This window comes from Aotus nancymaae, unplaced genomic scaffold (genome assembly GCF_030222135.1).
Source record: "Aotus nancymaae isolate 86718 unplaced genomic scaffold, 86718_ANA_hifiasm-v0.15.2.pri h1tg000002l, whole genome shotgun sequence".
NCBI classification, from domain to species: domain Eukaryota; kingdom Metazoa; phylum Chordata; class Mammalia; order Primates; family Aotidae; genus Aotus; species Aotus nancymaae.
In genome coordinates this window covers 2,036,985-2,054,567 of record NW_026988413.1, presented here as the reverse complement: position 1 = coordinate 2,054,567, position 17,583 = coordinate 2,036,985, and the positions used below count along the sequence as shown (strand labels likewise).

The window sequence follows — 17,583 nt, the reverse complement described above, 5'->3', positions numbered from 1 at the left end:
CGGCCTCCCAAAGTGCTGGGATTGCAGGTGTGAGTCACTGCACCCGACCATAGTAAGCCTTGAAGTCTGGTAGAGTCAGTCCTTCGACTTTGTTTTTTAGTGTTGTGTTGGCCATTCTCGATATTTTGTCTCTCCGTAAGAGTCACTTTGTTGATATTCACACACAAAAAAACACTTGTTGGAATTTTTATTGGGATTGCATTGAATTGGTAGATGAAGTGGGGAAGAACTAAAATCTTGGCAGTGTTGAGCCTTCCTATCCATGAATATGGAATATCTCTTAATTTGTTGAGTTCTTTTAGTTCTTTCATCGGTTATGTAATTTTCTACATATAGACTTTATACATTTTTTGTTAGATTTATACCTAAGTATTTTTGGGGGGTGGTAATGTGAATGATACTGTGTTTCAGTTTCAAATTCCAGTTCATGGCTTATTTGTATAGAAGCAGTTGACTTTCGTGTATCAACTCTGTGTCCTGAAATCTTGTTATAGTCACTTCTTAGTTCCAGGAGGGGGTTTTTTGGTTGATATTTGGAATTTTCCGCACAGATAATCATTTTATTTGCAACCAAAGACTGTTTTATTTCTTCCTTCCTGATCTATATGCCTTTTTTTCTAAGACCATCAGAAAGCAGTGCGTTTTATTTTCTTGTCTTACTGCATTAGCTAGGATGATAGTTAAAAGTAGCGGTGAGAACTTGCCTTGTTCTTGATCTTAGTGGGAAAGCTTTGAGTTTCTCATTAAGTATGCTGGGTTTTTTGTTCTTTATCAAATTGGAGAAATTCCCCTCTATTCCTAGTTTACAGAGGTCTGTCTGTCTGTCTGTCTTTCTTTCTTTCTTTCTTTCTTTCTTTCTTTCTTTCTTTCTTTCTTTCTTTTATCATCAGTGAGTGTTGGGTTTTGTCAGATCCTTTTTCTGCACCTGTTAATGTTATGTGGTTTTCTTTCTGCAGTCTGTGGATATAATGGATCATCTTAGAAAGTCATTTCAGAATATTGAACCAGTCTTGCATATCTGGGATAAATCCCACTTGATTGCGATGCATAATCCTTTGTATACATTGTTAGATTGAGGTTGTTAATATTTTGTTCAGGATTTTTGCATCTCTTTTGATAAGGGGCATCAGTTTATGGTTTTTTTGTGGTGTCTTTGGCTTTGGTATTGGGTGATACCTTATACAGTGTGGGTACTCTAGGACCTACCAAAACCAATTACTATAGTTTTGCTGTTATTGTTGTTGTTGTTCTTGTTTTTTGTTTTGAGACAGAGATTCCCTCTGTTGCCTAGTAGGCTGGAGTGCCTGTGGTACAGTGGTGCGATCTCACTGCCACTTCCATCTTCTGGATTGTCCTGTCTCAGCCTCCCAAGTAGCTGGGATTACAGATGCCCACCACCACGCCTGACTAATTTTTTTTTTTTTATTTTTAGTAGAGATGGGGTTTTGCCATATTGGCCATGCTGGCCTCCAACTCCTGACCTCAAATGATCTGCCCACCTCAGCCTCCCAAAGGGCTGGGATTACAGGCGTGAGGCACCCTGCTCAGCCTCGATTACTATAGTTTTAATTCTTCCGCTTTGATAGGTCTAGACTGTTAAGATTATAAGAACTTGATTGCTTAGCTTTGTAAAACTGCCCTCTATTGTTTAATTGAAGGGCTTACCTAGAATATTTTCCACTTAAAACATTTTGTGCTATTTTGTTTTAAAAAGCAGGTGTGTAATGCATGTGATGGTATAATGCTCCATATACATTGCAGTGGAACATAAAAACTTTTTCTTACAGATTTGGTATCAAATAAAGTCAAAATATTTTCTAAGATCAAATTAGTTCTTTTTTTATTTTAACCTCTTTAAGAGACACGTTCTCACTGTCTCCCAGGCTGGAGAGCAGTAGCTCTCCAGGCATTACCATAGGGGTGGTGCGATCTCGGCTCACTGCAACCTTTGCCTCCCCGGTTCAGGCGATGCTCCTGCCTCAGCCTCCGAGTAGCTATGATTACAGGCACCTGCCACCACACCCAGCTAATTTTTGTATTTTTAGTAGAGATGGGGTTTCACCGTGTTGGCCAGGCTGGGCTTGAACTCCTGACCTCAAGTGACCCGCTCTCCTTGGCCTCCCAAAGTGCTGAGATTACAGGAATGAGCTACCACGTCTGGCCAGGAGTTCTTAAGTCTGAGTTTTTAAAATAGAAACCAAGCAGAATTGAAGGACTGAGACTTGAGACTAATTGTCTGATTTTCTTTGGACATTAAATCTGGGCCTACAGGGAGGTTAGTAAAACACCGTATAGAATGTAAAGACTTACTGACTCAGGTTCGTGCACAGACTGACGTTGCACTGACACTTCCCCTGAGCGAGTGCCTCCTTGAACTTGTCTCTTAGGCATCTGGCTTGCCTCATCGTAGCCCCTACCTGGTTTTGACCACTTGAATGTGTGCTGATTTTCTTGAGTTACAATGTGAATTGCCAACTAGGATTCTTCAAACGTTAAAAAATGATGGTCTCATAAGACCATAGAAGAGCCCCAAAAGAAGTTCTTGCAAAGCTATAAGGAGTTTCCCTCTGTGACTTTTCTTTTATTCTTCTGTTGTAGAATGTAGGCACCTAGGAATTTGGAAGTTGGGCATCTTTTTCTTTGACTGTGACCCTTGTTTTAAACTGCCTTTAAAGCAGCTGCTTTCTGCACGCCCCTGTTCTCCTGTCTCAGCCTCCAAATGCCACCTTTACCGTTTGTCAGCATGAAGGAGAAGCCATCCTTTCCACAGCCCATCACTTTCGGTGGGGCTCAGATTACAGGCTGTAATGCCTGCTGGTGCTGAGGGTGTACAGACACTGGGCACAGCCTACCTGGGGATGGTTATGACAAATTTATCAAGAGTCTAACAAGGCGGGGCGTGGTGGCTCATGTCTGTAATCCCAGCATTTTGGGATTACACTTGGCAGATCACTTGAGGTCAGGAGTTTGAGACCAGCCTGGCCAACATAGTGAAACCCCATCTCTACTAAAAATACAAAAACTAGCTGGGCATAGTGACAGACACCTGTAATCTCAGCTACTCGGGAGGCAGAAGCGGGAGAATTGCTTGAACCCGGGAGGTGGAGGTTGTAGTGAGCCGAGATCATGCCATTGCACTCAAGCCTGGGTGACATAGTGAGACTCTGTCTCAAAAAAAAAAAGAGACTTAAAAAGAGTCTAACAAAATATGGCCACTCTAATCTAGTAGAACAAATTTCTAAATTTAGAAATGTAAACATTTACTGTAGTGAACTAATATGTGTAGGACAAGATACATGGGAAAGGTGATTTATGGCATTACTTATAATATTGAAAAATATTGAAACAGCCTAAATGTCTAAATACTGGACGTTTGTTAAATAATTGTTAATATAACAATGCAGTGGAATACTGTGTGACCATTTAAAGTGGTCACGATATATATTAATATTAACGTTTATCAAGTTAACATGCTTATATTTATGAACATGATTTACTGTTAATACAAAACAGTATTGCAGTCTGCATTTAAATTATGTTAATCTGAACAGTTAAGGTAGCTAAGATAGCTGCTTTCCCAATTTCTTAATTTCCAGTGAATAAAAGAAAGATACTGGTTTTGTATTGCGTGTGTAATAGAGCTTAAAGCAATACATTTTTGTTACCTTGCTCAGTTCTGTGGGGCAGACATCTGGTCTCTGAGGCTCAGGCAGCTGAGGCCTTGACTGGGCTGGAGGATCCACTTCTGGGCTGACTTGGTCACAAGCCTGGAAGTTAGTGCTGGCTCTTGGCAGGAGAGTTAGTTCTCTCCCTCTTGCGGGGCTCCTTAGGGATACCATGTCCTCCTGGCAGCTGGCTTCCCACTAAGCTGATGACCAGAGAGAGCAGGAAGGAAGGGCAAAGCCTGTGGTGACTGGCCATCTCAGAACCACACACTAACTTTGGTCATAGTGTCTTTGCCCAGCCCACTCTCAGGGTGAGGGGAATCAGGCTCCACCTCCTGAAGGGAAGTGAGAGCAAAGCATTTGTGGAAATAATCCTAAAGCCACCATGGAAGGGAATATCAGCTTTAGCTATGTCGTAAATACTAGTACTGCAAGACAAATATGCTGTTTTGTCTAGCTTGTTAGGATTTAAAAATTGTGGTTTTCCTTCTTACCTCTTTCCTTCCATATCTGCAGTTATCAGCTACTTAAATAATAACATTGTCGACGTACATTTTGGTGAATGTGAGTTCACTCAGAGAAAATCGTGTAGCTCTTTGGAAATGTAACAAAGAAATTGGCAAACTAGGAGCAGCTTAAAAAACAAGTAAAATAGAGAACTGACTTAAAATGCCATTGTTTTTGGATGATGCCTCCTGATCATGTGCTGGCTTTTCTTGTGAACTGTTATCTTTTTCCTTATGCTGCTTGGAAACATTTAGGTTCCTGCATTATCCTGCCTGAAATACTATCTATTAGGCAGTTTAAGCATCTTCCTCAAAAATGCCTTGTAGGACCCATAAGGAGTTAGTTATTTGTAACAGTGTAAATTCACTTATTTAGATCAGTTAGCTTTTTAATCCGTTTGCCCTTGGAGAGAAGAGGGGGCTGTGCAGTTGGACCAAGGGGAGTGAGTGATTTTGGAGTGAGTCAGTCCTTGGTTTGTCACCGTGACATCAGTGGGGCAGGAGGTAGCCACAGCAGGATGGGGAGGAGAGGCGAGTGAAGTGACAGGTAGTCAAGTGGCTGTGTGAGAACGCTCTGGACAGGCTTGTACCCAGAAGTTTGTTGACCTTCTGTTCTAGTACCATGTATAGATCCTATTTTTAGAGCATCAAGCAAATATCAGTTTTTATGTGCTGGACTAGGTGGGATTCTTCGGACTATTTACATATTAACATGACTGTCACCAGTTAGAGGGACAGCATGGGCAAAGATGTCCAGCCATGGAGACGTGGTGGTCAGCTCCAGGTGGTGACCAGAATGGGGGTGTGCAAAGGGGGTGGAGAAAGTAGACGAGAAGGCTGGGAGAGGTAGTCAGGGACAGAGCTGGCGGGTATTGTAGGCCACACTAAGGCATATTCAGGGAGGATTGGAAAGCCGCTAAAGGGTTTTCAGTGCATTAATGAGACCTGGGTTTTACAGATGCGTCGGGGGTGGTTTGGGTGTTTGGTTCCAGGGAGGCGAACCTCAAGGCAGGGGAGCCACGGGAGAAGCACCGGCACTTGTGCCTGAGGAGCAGTGAGGGCCTAAAACCCAGGTGGAGGGGAAGGGCTCAGGAGATGTGGAGGACTTAGAATTGATGAGATCTGCTGGCGATGGGACAGAGAACAAAAAGGGGAGAATCACAGGTATCTGACTGGAGTCGATAGTGACTCATTCACTGAGATGAAATGGCAGGTTTTGGAGGGGAGGCAGTGCTGAATTCCAAGAGGCATGTTGGAGGTGCTTGTGGGAATGTGTAGTAGGCAGTTGCACGTGCTGGTCTGGAGCTTGGATGGATGTTGGGAGTGCGTCAGTGGTCATTGAACTTGTGAGATGAGAGGACGTCAGCAGTGGACGTTTTCTGCCTCTGTGCTCAGTGCAAAACTACAGGACAACAGTATTTACATAAAAATCAGAGAATGGGCCAGGCATTGTAGCTCACACCTGTAATCCAAGCAATTTGGGAGGCCGAGGTGGGTGGATCACCTGAGGTCAGGAATTCGAGACAAGCCTGTCCAACATGGAGAAACCCCATCTCCACTAAAAATACAAACATTAGCCGGGCAGGGTGGCTTGCACCTGGGAGATGGAGGTTGCAGTGAGCCAAGATCAGGCCACTGTACCCCAGCCTGGCGACAGAGCGAGACTCCGTCTCAAAGAAAATAAGCTTACAACAATGCATTAAAAAATGCAGTATACAGAAATCCATGCTAGTGATGTGGGTGATACATAGTCCATGCTGTGTGTATATTCCTAAGCTGCAGCTGCCTAATTTTTAAGTGAGAAAATTGACTGCATTAAAAATTTAAACTTTGTACACAGAAAAATATCATAACCAAGGTTAAAGACAGTGACAAAGGGAATATTTGTAACATCACAAAAATGATTTTTTGTAAAACACTCAATACAAAAAGATAAATGGAAAAATTATTAAATGGGTCAAACAATGCATAGAGAAATAAAAATACCTTTAAACATAAGAACTTTAGCCTTACTTATTTTAGAAAAAATACAATTAGAACTACAGTGAAATAAGGCTTTGTGTCTGTCTACTTGGAAAACGTAAAAAGTTAGCTGCTGCACTGTGCAGGTGAGGGGACAGCAGTCACTTTCGTACACTGGTATGATCTCCTTGAAAGGCAATTTGGAAATACTAAAATTCAGAATGCACGTAGCCTTTGACCTAGCAGTTTCGTTTCTAGAAATTTAACCTACAGATATTACTGACACATTTACAAGGATATCCACTACAGTTTTATTTGAATTAACAAAAAACTGAAAACAGCCGGGCGTGGTGGCTCAAGCCTGTAATCCCAGCACTTTGGGAGGCCGAGGCGGGTGGATCACGAGGTCAAGAGATCGAGACCATCCTAGTCAACATGGTGAAATCCTGTCTCTACTAATACAAAAAATCAGCTGGGCATGGTGGTGCATGCCTGTAATCCCAGCTACTCAGGAGCCTGAGGCAGGAGAATTGCCTGAACCCAGGAGGCGGAGGTTGCGGTGAGCCGAGATCGCGCCATTGCACTCCAGCCTGGGTAACAAGAGCGAAACTCCATCTCTAAATAAATAAATAAATAAATAAATAAATAACTGAAGACAACCTAAATGACCATTAAAATATAACATGGTGGCCAGGTGTGGTGGCTCACACCTGTAATCCCAGCACTTTGGGAGGCTGAGGTGGGTGGATCACCTGAGGTCAGGAGTTCGAGACCTGCCTGGCCAATATGGTGAGACTTCATCTTTACCTTTAAAAAAAAAAAAAAAAAAAGACAGGCATGGTGGCAGGTGCCTGTAATCCCAGCTACTGGGGAGGCTGAGGCAGGAGAATTGCTTGAACCCAGGAGGTGGAGGTTATGCTGAGCTGAGATTGTACCACTGCACTCTAGCCTGGGTGACAGAGTAAGACTCTGTCTCAAAAACAAATATATATAAAACATGGTGAGACCCAGTCTCTACAAATATATATTTTTTCTTTTTTCTTTTTAAGAGATGGAGTCTTGTTTCATGGCCCAGGCTGGTCTTGAACTCTTGGTTTCCAGTGATCCTTCTGCCTCAGCCTCCCAAAGTGCTGCGCTTACAAGTGTGAGCCACTGTGCCCATCCCTGGAGTCAGCTTCAACTTGCTGGCTGCAAAGAAAATCAAAGCAAACAAATATAAGAAGGTTTTTGAAAGCCAGTTTTTCATGGACTGGCCAAGAGAGGGAACCTATTCTGTCACACGGCAAATCCCAGTGTGAAACTGTGCACCCACACTTTATTTTGAAACCATAAGCCATAGCACCCAAAACCTGTGTTAAACTTCTGGGAACAAACAAGTGGAAAGTAGATGCAGAGTGGCAGGACTGACCTAGAGAACCCTGCGTCTGTGCGTTGTATTTAATCACAAAGGCTGGAGCTGCTAATTGGCCGAATGGGAATCTGCTGCCAAAGCTGTGATTAGAAGTGATGATTAGTGACAAAGTAAATAAAATAATGGACAAGATTTCCTTTGTCTAGTGATTTAGCTCATTGTCCATTTTTAGATTGGGACAAATACATTGAGCAGCTGTTATTTTCCCGGGGAAGACAAACTTGGTTCTGTTCACTACAGACCGATGAGCCCAGTAATACTCTGAACTCAGCTAATCCTTTGCTCTTTTGCTCTTTGTCAGGCATGAGCTAAATAGACAAGTCCATGAGAACTTTTTTTTCCTAACTCATAAATTAGAGGAGATGCTTTCAAACCTATTGTTGAGTTGTATGACAAACGATAACGTACACTCCAAGTGTGTTGAGTTGGCAAAGCAGAGATGGTGTCTTGGGTTAATGGGAAACTTTGGTGCAGTGTGCTCCAGCACCAGGAAGTTTACCAGAACAAAAATCTGCTCCCTTTTTGTATTGAAAAGGCAGTCCTACTAGTCATGTATGCAGGAATATTAACTTTGTAATCAAGAGGTGAAATCATCACTCTTGTGAAAGGCAGAGACTTAATTTCTAGCCTGGTGAAGTCATGGGCAGTAACTGCCAGCACCTGCTTCTCCCTCGTCCTGAAAGCTGGTGGCATAGTCTCTCCTTGACTGTTACCTCAAGAAGAATGTCACATCTTTGTGGAGTAAAACTTTCACTATGGGATATACACCTTGACTGTGGAGGAGAGAGCTGTGAAAAACTTGAAAAAAGTATTCTGAATATGGCATTTACAAAGTTAGGAGTATTTGACACAGCAGGCATGTGGGAGAAAAGAAGAGAAAAGTTTGTTAAAGCAAATGACATTTTAGTTAGGAATCCCTTTTCAGAATCCAGTTCTGTCAGAGAACATGATTAAATACGATTTGCAGCTGAGTGCGGTGGTTCACGCCTGTAATCCAAGCACTTTCAGAGGCGGGCAGATCACTTGAGGTCAGGAGTTCGAGACCAGCCCGATAAACGTGGTGAAATCTCGTCTCTACTAAAAATACAAAAATTTAGCCAAGCGTGGTGGTTTGCACCTGTAATCCTAGCTGCTCGGGAGGCTGAGGCAGGGCTTGAGCCCTGGAGGCGGAGGTTGCAGTAAGCCAAGATTGCACCACTGCACTCCAGCCTGGGCCAGAGTGAGACCCTGTCTCCAAAAAAATAAATGCCATTTGCCTAACTGATCTAATTATAAACATGTAAATTAGAATTCTTTAATATCAAAATTAAAACTGTCGGCTGAGCGCAGTGGCTCACGCCTATAATCCCAGCACTTTGGGAGGCCGAGGCAGGTGGATCACCTGAGCTCAGCAGTTTGAGACCAGCTTGGCCAATGTGGTGAAACCCTGTCTCTACTAAAAATGCAAAAATTAGCCGGATGTGGTGGCAGGCACCTGTAATCCCAGCTCCTTGGGAGGCTGAGGCAGGAGAATGGCTTGAACCCAGGAGGTGGAGGTTGCAGTGAGCCGAGATCACACCACTGCACTCCAGCCTGGAAGACAAGAGCGAGACTTTGTCTCAAAAAAATAAAGATAAATAAAACTGTCTAATAGAGCCTAATCTTCCTCTTAAACTGTGCAGCATAGCTTCTCATGTTCTTTTATTGTGATTATGAAGTTTCTTTTACTTCGAGAAATCTCATTTCAGATAGGGCTTTTCATAAATAAACATTAGTGTTTTTTTGTTTGTTTGTTTGCTTGTTTGTTTGTTTTTGAGATGGAGTCTTGCTCTGTCACCCAGGCTGGAGTGCAGTGGGAGGATTTGGGCTCACTGCAACCTCTCCCTCCTGGGTTTAAGAGATTCTCCTGCCTTAGTCTTTTGAGTAGCTGGGACTGCAGGTGCTTGCCACCACAGCCAGCTGATTTTTGTATTTTTAGTAGAGACGGAGTTTCACCATGTTGGTCAGGCTGGTCTCGAACTCCTGATCTCAGGTAATCTGCTGGCCTCTGCTTCCCAAAGTGTTGGGATTATAGGCGTGAGCCACTGCACCAGCCACTTTCAAATTTAATTTAAAATGTAAAAATGCAGTTTTCATTGTACTTAATTTGGGAGGATGCCTTCTGTGACCAGAGATACTGTTTTTCCATTTAGTGATAAAAGGTTTCCTCTTAAGATAAATACGTTTGGGTTAAAAGAGTCTTTTTGGCAAGACTAATACAGTAGTTTATTGTATCCTTTGTATTCTATCAAGCAGTGGTTAATTATGTCCATATGTTTTATTACTGAGCCAGTTGATGTGTTAGTTGGTGTCTGCAAAATTTCTCCCTGTCTTTCCCTTGTTACTTGATCTGTATTTTGAGAGATACTTTGACACTGGTCAAATCCGGTTTCTCCTCACTTTTGCCTGCTAATTTTAGCATACATTAGTAGAATTTGTCTGCATTGTTAATTACTGTAGTGTTGGGTGATTCTTTTTTCCTTTTTCTTTCTACATTTTTAAACTGGATTCTGTGAGGAAAAGATTTTCTTTTCTCTTGTTTATTTATTTGATTATTTATATAAGTATTGAGTCCATTGTGTGTATGTGCATATAATCTTGTGGATTAAAATCTAATGCTATCATTATTGCATAACTTTACTGTAATCCTGAGAGTATTGGAAAAATCCAAATTGAGCGACAGCATCCAGGACATGAAAAGTGAGGATAAGAATGCTATAAGAAGATTAAGAAGAGATAGTAGCTAAATACAGTGTGGAGTCCTAGATACGACTCTAGAACAGATAAACAGCATTAGTGGGAAAATTGGTGGATTTCTAATTAAGTTTGTAGATTAGTTAATGTTACTGTATCAGTGTTAATTTCCTGTCGATAATTGTATCTGCTTATGTAGAAGTGAGTAAGACATGGGATAAGGGAGCTTGTACCATTTTTGCAGCTTTTGTCTAAAATTGGTTTTAAAAAGTTTAAAGAATATTAAGTAAACAATCATGAATAATTTTAATTAAGTTTAAAACAATGTTTTTTTTGCTATTGGGCATGTGATAAAGGTTTTTTTAAATGTGAAATTTTCTTTTTTTCTTCCCCCAAGAAGGAGTTTCATTCTTGCTGCCCAGGCTGGAGTGCAGTGGTGCAATCTTGGCTCACTACAACCTCTGCCTCCCAGGTTCAAGTGATTTTCCTGTCTCAGCCACCTGTGTAGCTGGGATTACAGGCACATGAGCCCCACCACACCTGGCAAATTGGGATTTTTACTGAGACAGGGTTTCACCACCTTGGTTGGGCTGGTCTTGAGCTCCTGACCTTGGGTGATCCACCTGCCTCAGTCTCCCACAGTGCTGGGATTGTAGGCGTGAGCCACTGTGCCCAGCTGTGAAATTTTCTATGATGGAAAATATCCGGAGGATTAATTTCTTTGACTTGACTTTTTTTTTTTTTTTTTTGAGACAGGGTCTCACTTTGTCACCCAGGCAGGAGTGCAGTAGCACGATCTCGGCTCACGGCAGCCTCAGCCTCCCCAGTTCAAGTGATCTTTCTGCCTTAACCCCCAAGTAGCTGGGACTACAGGTATGCGCCACCATGCCCTGCTAATTTGTTTTGTATTTTTTGTAGAGAAAGGGTTTCACCACGTGGCCCAGGCTGGTCTCGTATTCCTGAGCTCAAGCGACCTGACCACCTCGGCTTTCCAAAGTGCTGGGATTATAGGCATGAGCCACTGCACCAGGCCTGGCTTTACATTTTTAAAGCTTTACATTAATTCGAAACTTGATTCTAGGCCCAGCACAGTGGCTCACACCTCTAATTCCAGAAATTCGGGAGGCCAAAGTGGGCAGATCACTTGAGGCCAGGAGTTCGAGAACAGCCTGGCCAGTGTGATGAAACCCCATCTCTACTGAAAATACAAAAATCAGCCAGGTGTGGTGGTGTGCACCTGTAATCGTACCTACTGGGGAGGGTGAGGCATGAGAGTTGCTTGAACTCAGGAGATAGAGGTTGCAGTAAGCCCAGATCGTGCCTCTGCACTCCAGCCTGGGTGACAGAGCAAGACTCTGTCTTAATTTAAAAAAAAAAAAAAAAAAAGGATAGAAACTTGATTCTACACAGTGTTAGTTCACGTATCAGTATATTTGGCTTAACTGCTCTCTGACACTGTTCTGATTAAGTGTATCTCTTGAGATATTTAAATGTATTATTTTTTTCTAATGATTCATATATAGTGCCTCAGACCTTTAACTTTTTATTTTTTTTTGAGACAGGATCTTGCTTTGTCACTTAGGCTAGAGAGTAGTGGCTCGATCCCAGCTCACTGCAGCCTTGATCTCCTGGGTCTAAGTGATTCTTTCACCTCAGTCCCCTCAGTAGCTGGGATTACAGGCACATGCTGCTATTCTTTTTAAGTTTTTGTAGAGGCGGGGTCTCACTATATTGCCTAAGCTGGTCTCAAACTCCTGGGCGCGAGTGATTCTCCCACCTTGACCTCTGAAAAGTGCTGGGACTACAGGCATGAGCCACCTCGCCCAGCCTGGACCTTTAATTTTATTTTGGGTGAACTTTACAAAAATAAAATGTCCATACACTAAAGTCTGGAACAATTTGGAGGGAGAAGAGGGTTATTTTTATGTATTTTTTCATTTATTTGAAGTTAACTTTTCCTTTTGTTTTCTCACTTTGTTCTACAAACCAAGTGATTTTAAAACTTAGTTTTACTTATGAAAAAAATTTTTCATCAAAGAAATGGATTTCTTCATTGAAATTTTTACTGAGATAATCATAGAGTCATATGCAGCTGTTAGAAATGATACCAAGAGACCCCTCTCCACATCGCCCAGTTTCCCCTGGGGTAATGTTGTACAGAGCCAGTAAGATGTTGCAGTCAGAACTCTGACGTTGGTACGGAGCACCAGTGTTATTCACATTTCCCCTTTTACCTGTACTCATTTGTATATGTGAGGAAATCAGATTTTATTCTTCAAAAACTACTGAAGGTACTAACTTGTATTAGATCTAGTGACCTCTGGAAAGCCATTTAACTTCTTGTGCCTCAGATTTTCTCGTTTGGTTAAGTCAGATGGCCTGATTGGATAAGCTTTAGAATCATTTTTGGGTGAAAACATTCTATAATTTTTGTATGAGAGTTTTAAAATTGAAATTATAACCTTCCTTACCTCCTTTTTTCTCTGTTTGGATTTAGGAGGAAAAGGCTTCTCTTTTACATCGTACTCAGGAAGAAAGAAGAAAGAGAGAGGTAAAAACAGTTTTGGTGATGCTCTGTAGATGAGCATTTTCTCTATAGCATGTAAATGTGCCTTGATTTTGCTCTCTCTGCGTGTGTGTGTGTGTGTGTGTGTGTGTGTATTTTTATATTTGTTATATATGACAGAATGTTTGTGTATTTAGCTTTAGAAACATTTTTTGATTTCACCATAAGTTACTTACTCCGGAACCAGTGTAGAAAAAGATAGATAAAAAGGCAGTTTCCAGACTGGAGGAATATGGGCTTTGGTTGACGTACATAATGATACAGTTTCCAGAAGAACTAGGAAGCCTTATTTATATAATGTTCATTTTTCTTTTTCTTTCCTTTTTTTTTAAAGAGATTGAGTCTTGGTCTGTGATGCAGACTAGAGTGCGGTGGCAAGATCATAGCTCATTGTAGCCTTGACCTCCTGGGCTCAGGTGTCTTCCTGCTCTAGCCTCCTGGAGCTGGGACTGCAGGTGCGTGTTGCCACGCCCAGCTAGTTTTTAACATTCTTACATGGATGGGGTCTTGTGTTGCTGAGGCCAATTTCAAACTCGTTGCCTCATGCAGTTTTCCTACCTCAGTTTCCCAAAGTGTTGGGGTTACAGGCGTGAACTACCTCGCCTGGCTTATGATGCTGATGTTTCATGAAGCAAAAGGAGAAAACTGACTGTTAAGACATGTATCTTAACTATTTGTGAAGAAGGTAAAAGACACTAGTGACGTTTCTTGTTTGTTGTTTATTCTACATTTCATCTTGTGATAATTTCTTAAAATAGCTTTATTTTGTTGATTAATCAGCAATTGTACTGTCTTGTGGTCTGCTTTTTTAGATAGAGTTTTTTGTTTTGTTATTTTAACAATTCATTCAGGCCTCTAACATATTTTTTGAGTGCTTATGATGTATGTACCAGCTACTGCTCTGCTTGCTGGGTATACAGATAGCACATAAGACAAACAGGGTTCCTGCTCAGTGGCAGAACAGAACCATGAACCCAGATGCTGAGATGGTGACAAGACCTGTGAGGGAAACAGTAATGTGATCACACCTGGAAGGGCCTATGTTAGGGATGGTGTTTACGGGAAGGGCTCTCTGAGGAGGTTAGGGTGAAAAGAGTTTTAGGCAGGCTTTTCCAACCTTAGCACTGACATTTTTGACCAGATAATCCTTTGTTGGGGGGAGTTATTCAGTACATTGGAGGATGTTTAGCAACATCCATGGCCTCTACCCACTAAATGTCAGTATCACTCCGTTCTCCTAGTTGTGACAACCAAAAATGTCACCATAAATTACCAAATGTCCCCGGGTAGTAATATTGGCCTCGTTTGAGGGTGCTGCTTGACCAAGAAAGATATTTGTTGGTTGGTGTTTTTAATCTTGTTTTATGGAAAGTACTCAGTCATTGTCTCTTCCAGTAGTGCTTTTGCTTCTTTGTCCCTCTCCTCTCCTACTTGGACTCAAACTGTGAATCTGTTTGACCTTTGTATTGTGTCCCACATTTCCCTCGTGCTTTTTTGGATGTTTATCCCTTTGAATAGCTCTGCTTCAGTTTAGATATTTTCGCCTGACCTAACTTCTGATGTGATCTCTTTAACATTGACCAGTTGTTTTTTTTTTTTTTATTTTTATTTTTTATTCTGAGACGGAGTCCTGCTCTGTCACCCAGGTTGGAGTGCAGTGGCGCAATCTTGGCTCACTGCAACATGGCCTCCTGGGTTCAAGTGATTGTCCTGCCTCAGCCTCTTGAGTAGCTGGGACTACAGGCACACGCCACCATGCCCAGCTAAGTTTTTGTATTTTTAGTAGAGACAGGGTTTTGCCTTGTTGGCCAGGCTGGTTTTGAACTTCTGACCTAAAGTGATCCTCCTGTTTCAGTCTCCCAAAGTGCTGGGATTACAGGTGTAAGCCATCATGCCTGGCCTGATTGTTAGATACATCCGTTGACTTCTTAGTATCAGTTTTTGTTATTTTAGTTCTAGAACTTTCTTTCATTCTTTTATATAGTCTTTAGTTCTCTTCTAATTTCTTGAGCATTGTAGATTTCTTATGACAATGTTTAAACTCCAGTAATTGGGTCTTCTGTGGGTTTGTTTCTATTGTTTGTCGTCTTGATTTTTAATCTGATGGCGTTTCTTTTATAGATGACTACCTGCTTTTCTTTTGATGCTTTTAGAATTCAGTCTTTATCTTTGATCTTAAATGGTGTGATTATTTGCTTGGAGATCATTGAGCCTGCTGTATCTGAGTGTCTAAATCTCTTGTGAGATAGGAGTTTTTCATATATTATTTCATTAAACAGGTTTTCTAATCCTTTCTTTGACTCTTTGACCTTAGTGATACCAATACTTGAAATATTTTATTGCTTTATGTGATCCTAAATGTCACGATTGCTTTGCTCATTCTTTTTTCTTTATTTTTGTCTGGCTGGATTATTTCAGAAGACCCTCTTCAAGTTCTGAAATTCTTTTTTTTTTTTTTTTTTTGCCTGATTAGTCTGTCTTGAAGCTTTCAAATGTATTTATTTCTTTCTATGAATTCTTCACTTCCAGAATTTCTAGTTGATTCTTTCTAAAAATATCTGCCCCTTTGGTAAATTGCTCACTCACATTCTGAATTGTTTTTCTGAATTCTTGGTATTTTTCAGAATTCCCTTGTATCTCACTGAGCTTTAAAAAATCAATATTTTGAATTACTTATCTGGGATTTTCAACATTTCTATTTGATTAAAAAAATCTGCTGCTGGAGAATGTTCCTTTGAAGATGTTTTATTTCCTTTTTTTTTTTTTTTTTTTAAGACAGAGTCTTGCTCTTTCACCCAGGCTGGAGTGCAGTAACATGATCACGGCTCACTGCAGCCTCCACCTCCCAGGTTCGAATGATTCTCCTGCCTCACTCTCCCAAGTAGCTGGAATTATAGGCGTGCACCACCACGCCCAGCTGATTTTTGTATTTTTATTGGAGACAGGGTTTCACCATGTTGGCCAGGCTGGTCTGGAACTCCTGACCTCAAGTGATCCGCCCACCTTGGCCTCCCAAAGTGCTGAGATTACAGGTGTAAGCCACCATGCCTGGCCTTGCAGGAAGCCCAGGAAGTACATCTGCGTGACTTAATGACGTTCTCTAATCCCACAGTTGTGTGTGTTAGTCTCGCTTTGTAGATGGCATTCAGAGAAGATAGGAGACAATGTAGCAGAGTAAGATGCAGTACAGGCTTTCTTATCATACCTTACTTTGAATTCTGTCTTACATCTTCGGGTGATGCTTAGTCTTTATAGTACACTCAGTTTCTTATCTTTAAACTGGAAGCGATGCTCACCTGTAAGATTACTGTGCATTTGGATGGGAAGTGCCTCTTATAGGGCTGGCACATAGTTGTAGGCTTTCCTACTACTGGTCATAACAATGGTGAAGAACAGGTATTTTTGCCAGATCGCTGAATGTTTTAAAGATATTCTCAAGTCAGTGAAAATTGGAATTTTCTCTTGAAACAAGAAAAGTGACCTTTAAAATACGATGTTATCTGTGTTATTTTAATATTTAAAAGTAAAACTTTAAAAAGTCCTACTATGCTGGTGGGATTGTAAAATGGTGTTGCCATTTTGGAAAACAGTGTGACAGTTCCTCAGTAATTCTACTTCTAGGTTTATACTCAAGAGAAGTGAAAACCTGTATCCACAGCAAAACTTGTATATGAATGTTGATAGCAGCCTTAATTCGTAATAGCTCTAAGTGGGAGCAGCCAGGATGTCCATCAGTAGATGAATGGATGAATTCAATGCGGTCCGTCCATACAGTTGAACATTACTCTCAACCTTAGAAAGCAATGAAGGTCTCACATAGGCTGTAACATAGGTGAATTTTGAAATCATCAAGCGAAGAGAGAAAAGCCAGACACAACATATCGTATGATTCCATTATCTGAACTGCCCAGAATAAGCAAATCCATAGGGTAGAAGTAGGTTAGTGATCGCTGGGCAAGGGAAGTATGGCAGGCAACTGGGGGGACTGTGAATGCAGACAGGGCTTCTGGTTGTGGGTGATGAAGATATTCTAAAATCACTGCTAATGTTGTGTAGCTCTTAATGTATTAAATGTATATTTAGTGGGTGTCTTCTAAAGAATTTTATGGTATGTGAATTACATAGCTGTTAGTGTTTTTAAAGTCTTAACTAGCAAGATGTCATTTTCACTGGATTCTGATCAATTGCTCCCTCACTTCTCCTTTCATTATTCAGGAAGAAAGGCGAAGGTTGAAAAATGCAATAATTATCCAGTCATTTATTCGAGGCTATAGAGACAGAAAACAGCAAGTAAGTTTGTTTGCTTTTAAAATAAGAAAGAATTAGTAGGGCATGGGAGAGCTTATTTTAAATATGATGTGTATCTTTGTATACCTCGTTAATGGAGATTAATGTTGACAGTAGTAGTCTTCCCAATAAATTATTTTATTTGTTCTAATATTTGCAAAGATGTATAGATAGGTGAGTTTTTAGGTAAATAATAAAATACAAACATGGGCCTAACCGCAGTTGAAGATCAATATATAAGGAGGCGGTGGGAGATTCTTTCAGTGGGCGTTTAGCAGCTTTCATTGCATTCCAGGCTGGGTTTTTTGTTTTTGTTTTTTAAGTTCAGTAACAATGTTTTCTTCTTTTTTTTTTTTCTTTTTGAGACAGAGTCTTACTCTGTTGCCCAGACTGGAGTGCAGTGGCACGATCTCGGCTCACTGCAACCTCTGCCTCCCAGTCTCAAACAATTCTCCTGCCTCAGCCTCCCAAGTA

The 17,583-nt window shown here is 41.2% G+C and overlaps 1 protein-coding gene across 2 annotated transcripts in view; it reads left to right on the top strand.

The window, feature by feature from the left end:
- UBE3C (ubiquitin protein ligase E3C) overlaps nucleotides 1–17,583 on the top strand; it is a 121,229-nt gene that overhangs the window by 7,622 nt on the left and 96,024 nt on the right. For both annotated transcript variants that reach the window (XM_064367388.1, XM_064367418.1), the window contains exons 2-3: nucleotides 12,754–12,807; nucleotides 17,038–17,112. In XM_064367388.1, the coding sequence (XP_064223458.1) occupies nucleotides 12,754–12,807; nucleotides 17,038–17,112 (129 nt within the window). The remainder of the gene's footprint in view (nucleotides 1–12,753; nucleotides 12,808–17,037; nucleotides 17,113–17,583) is intronic.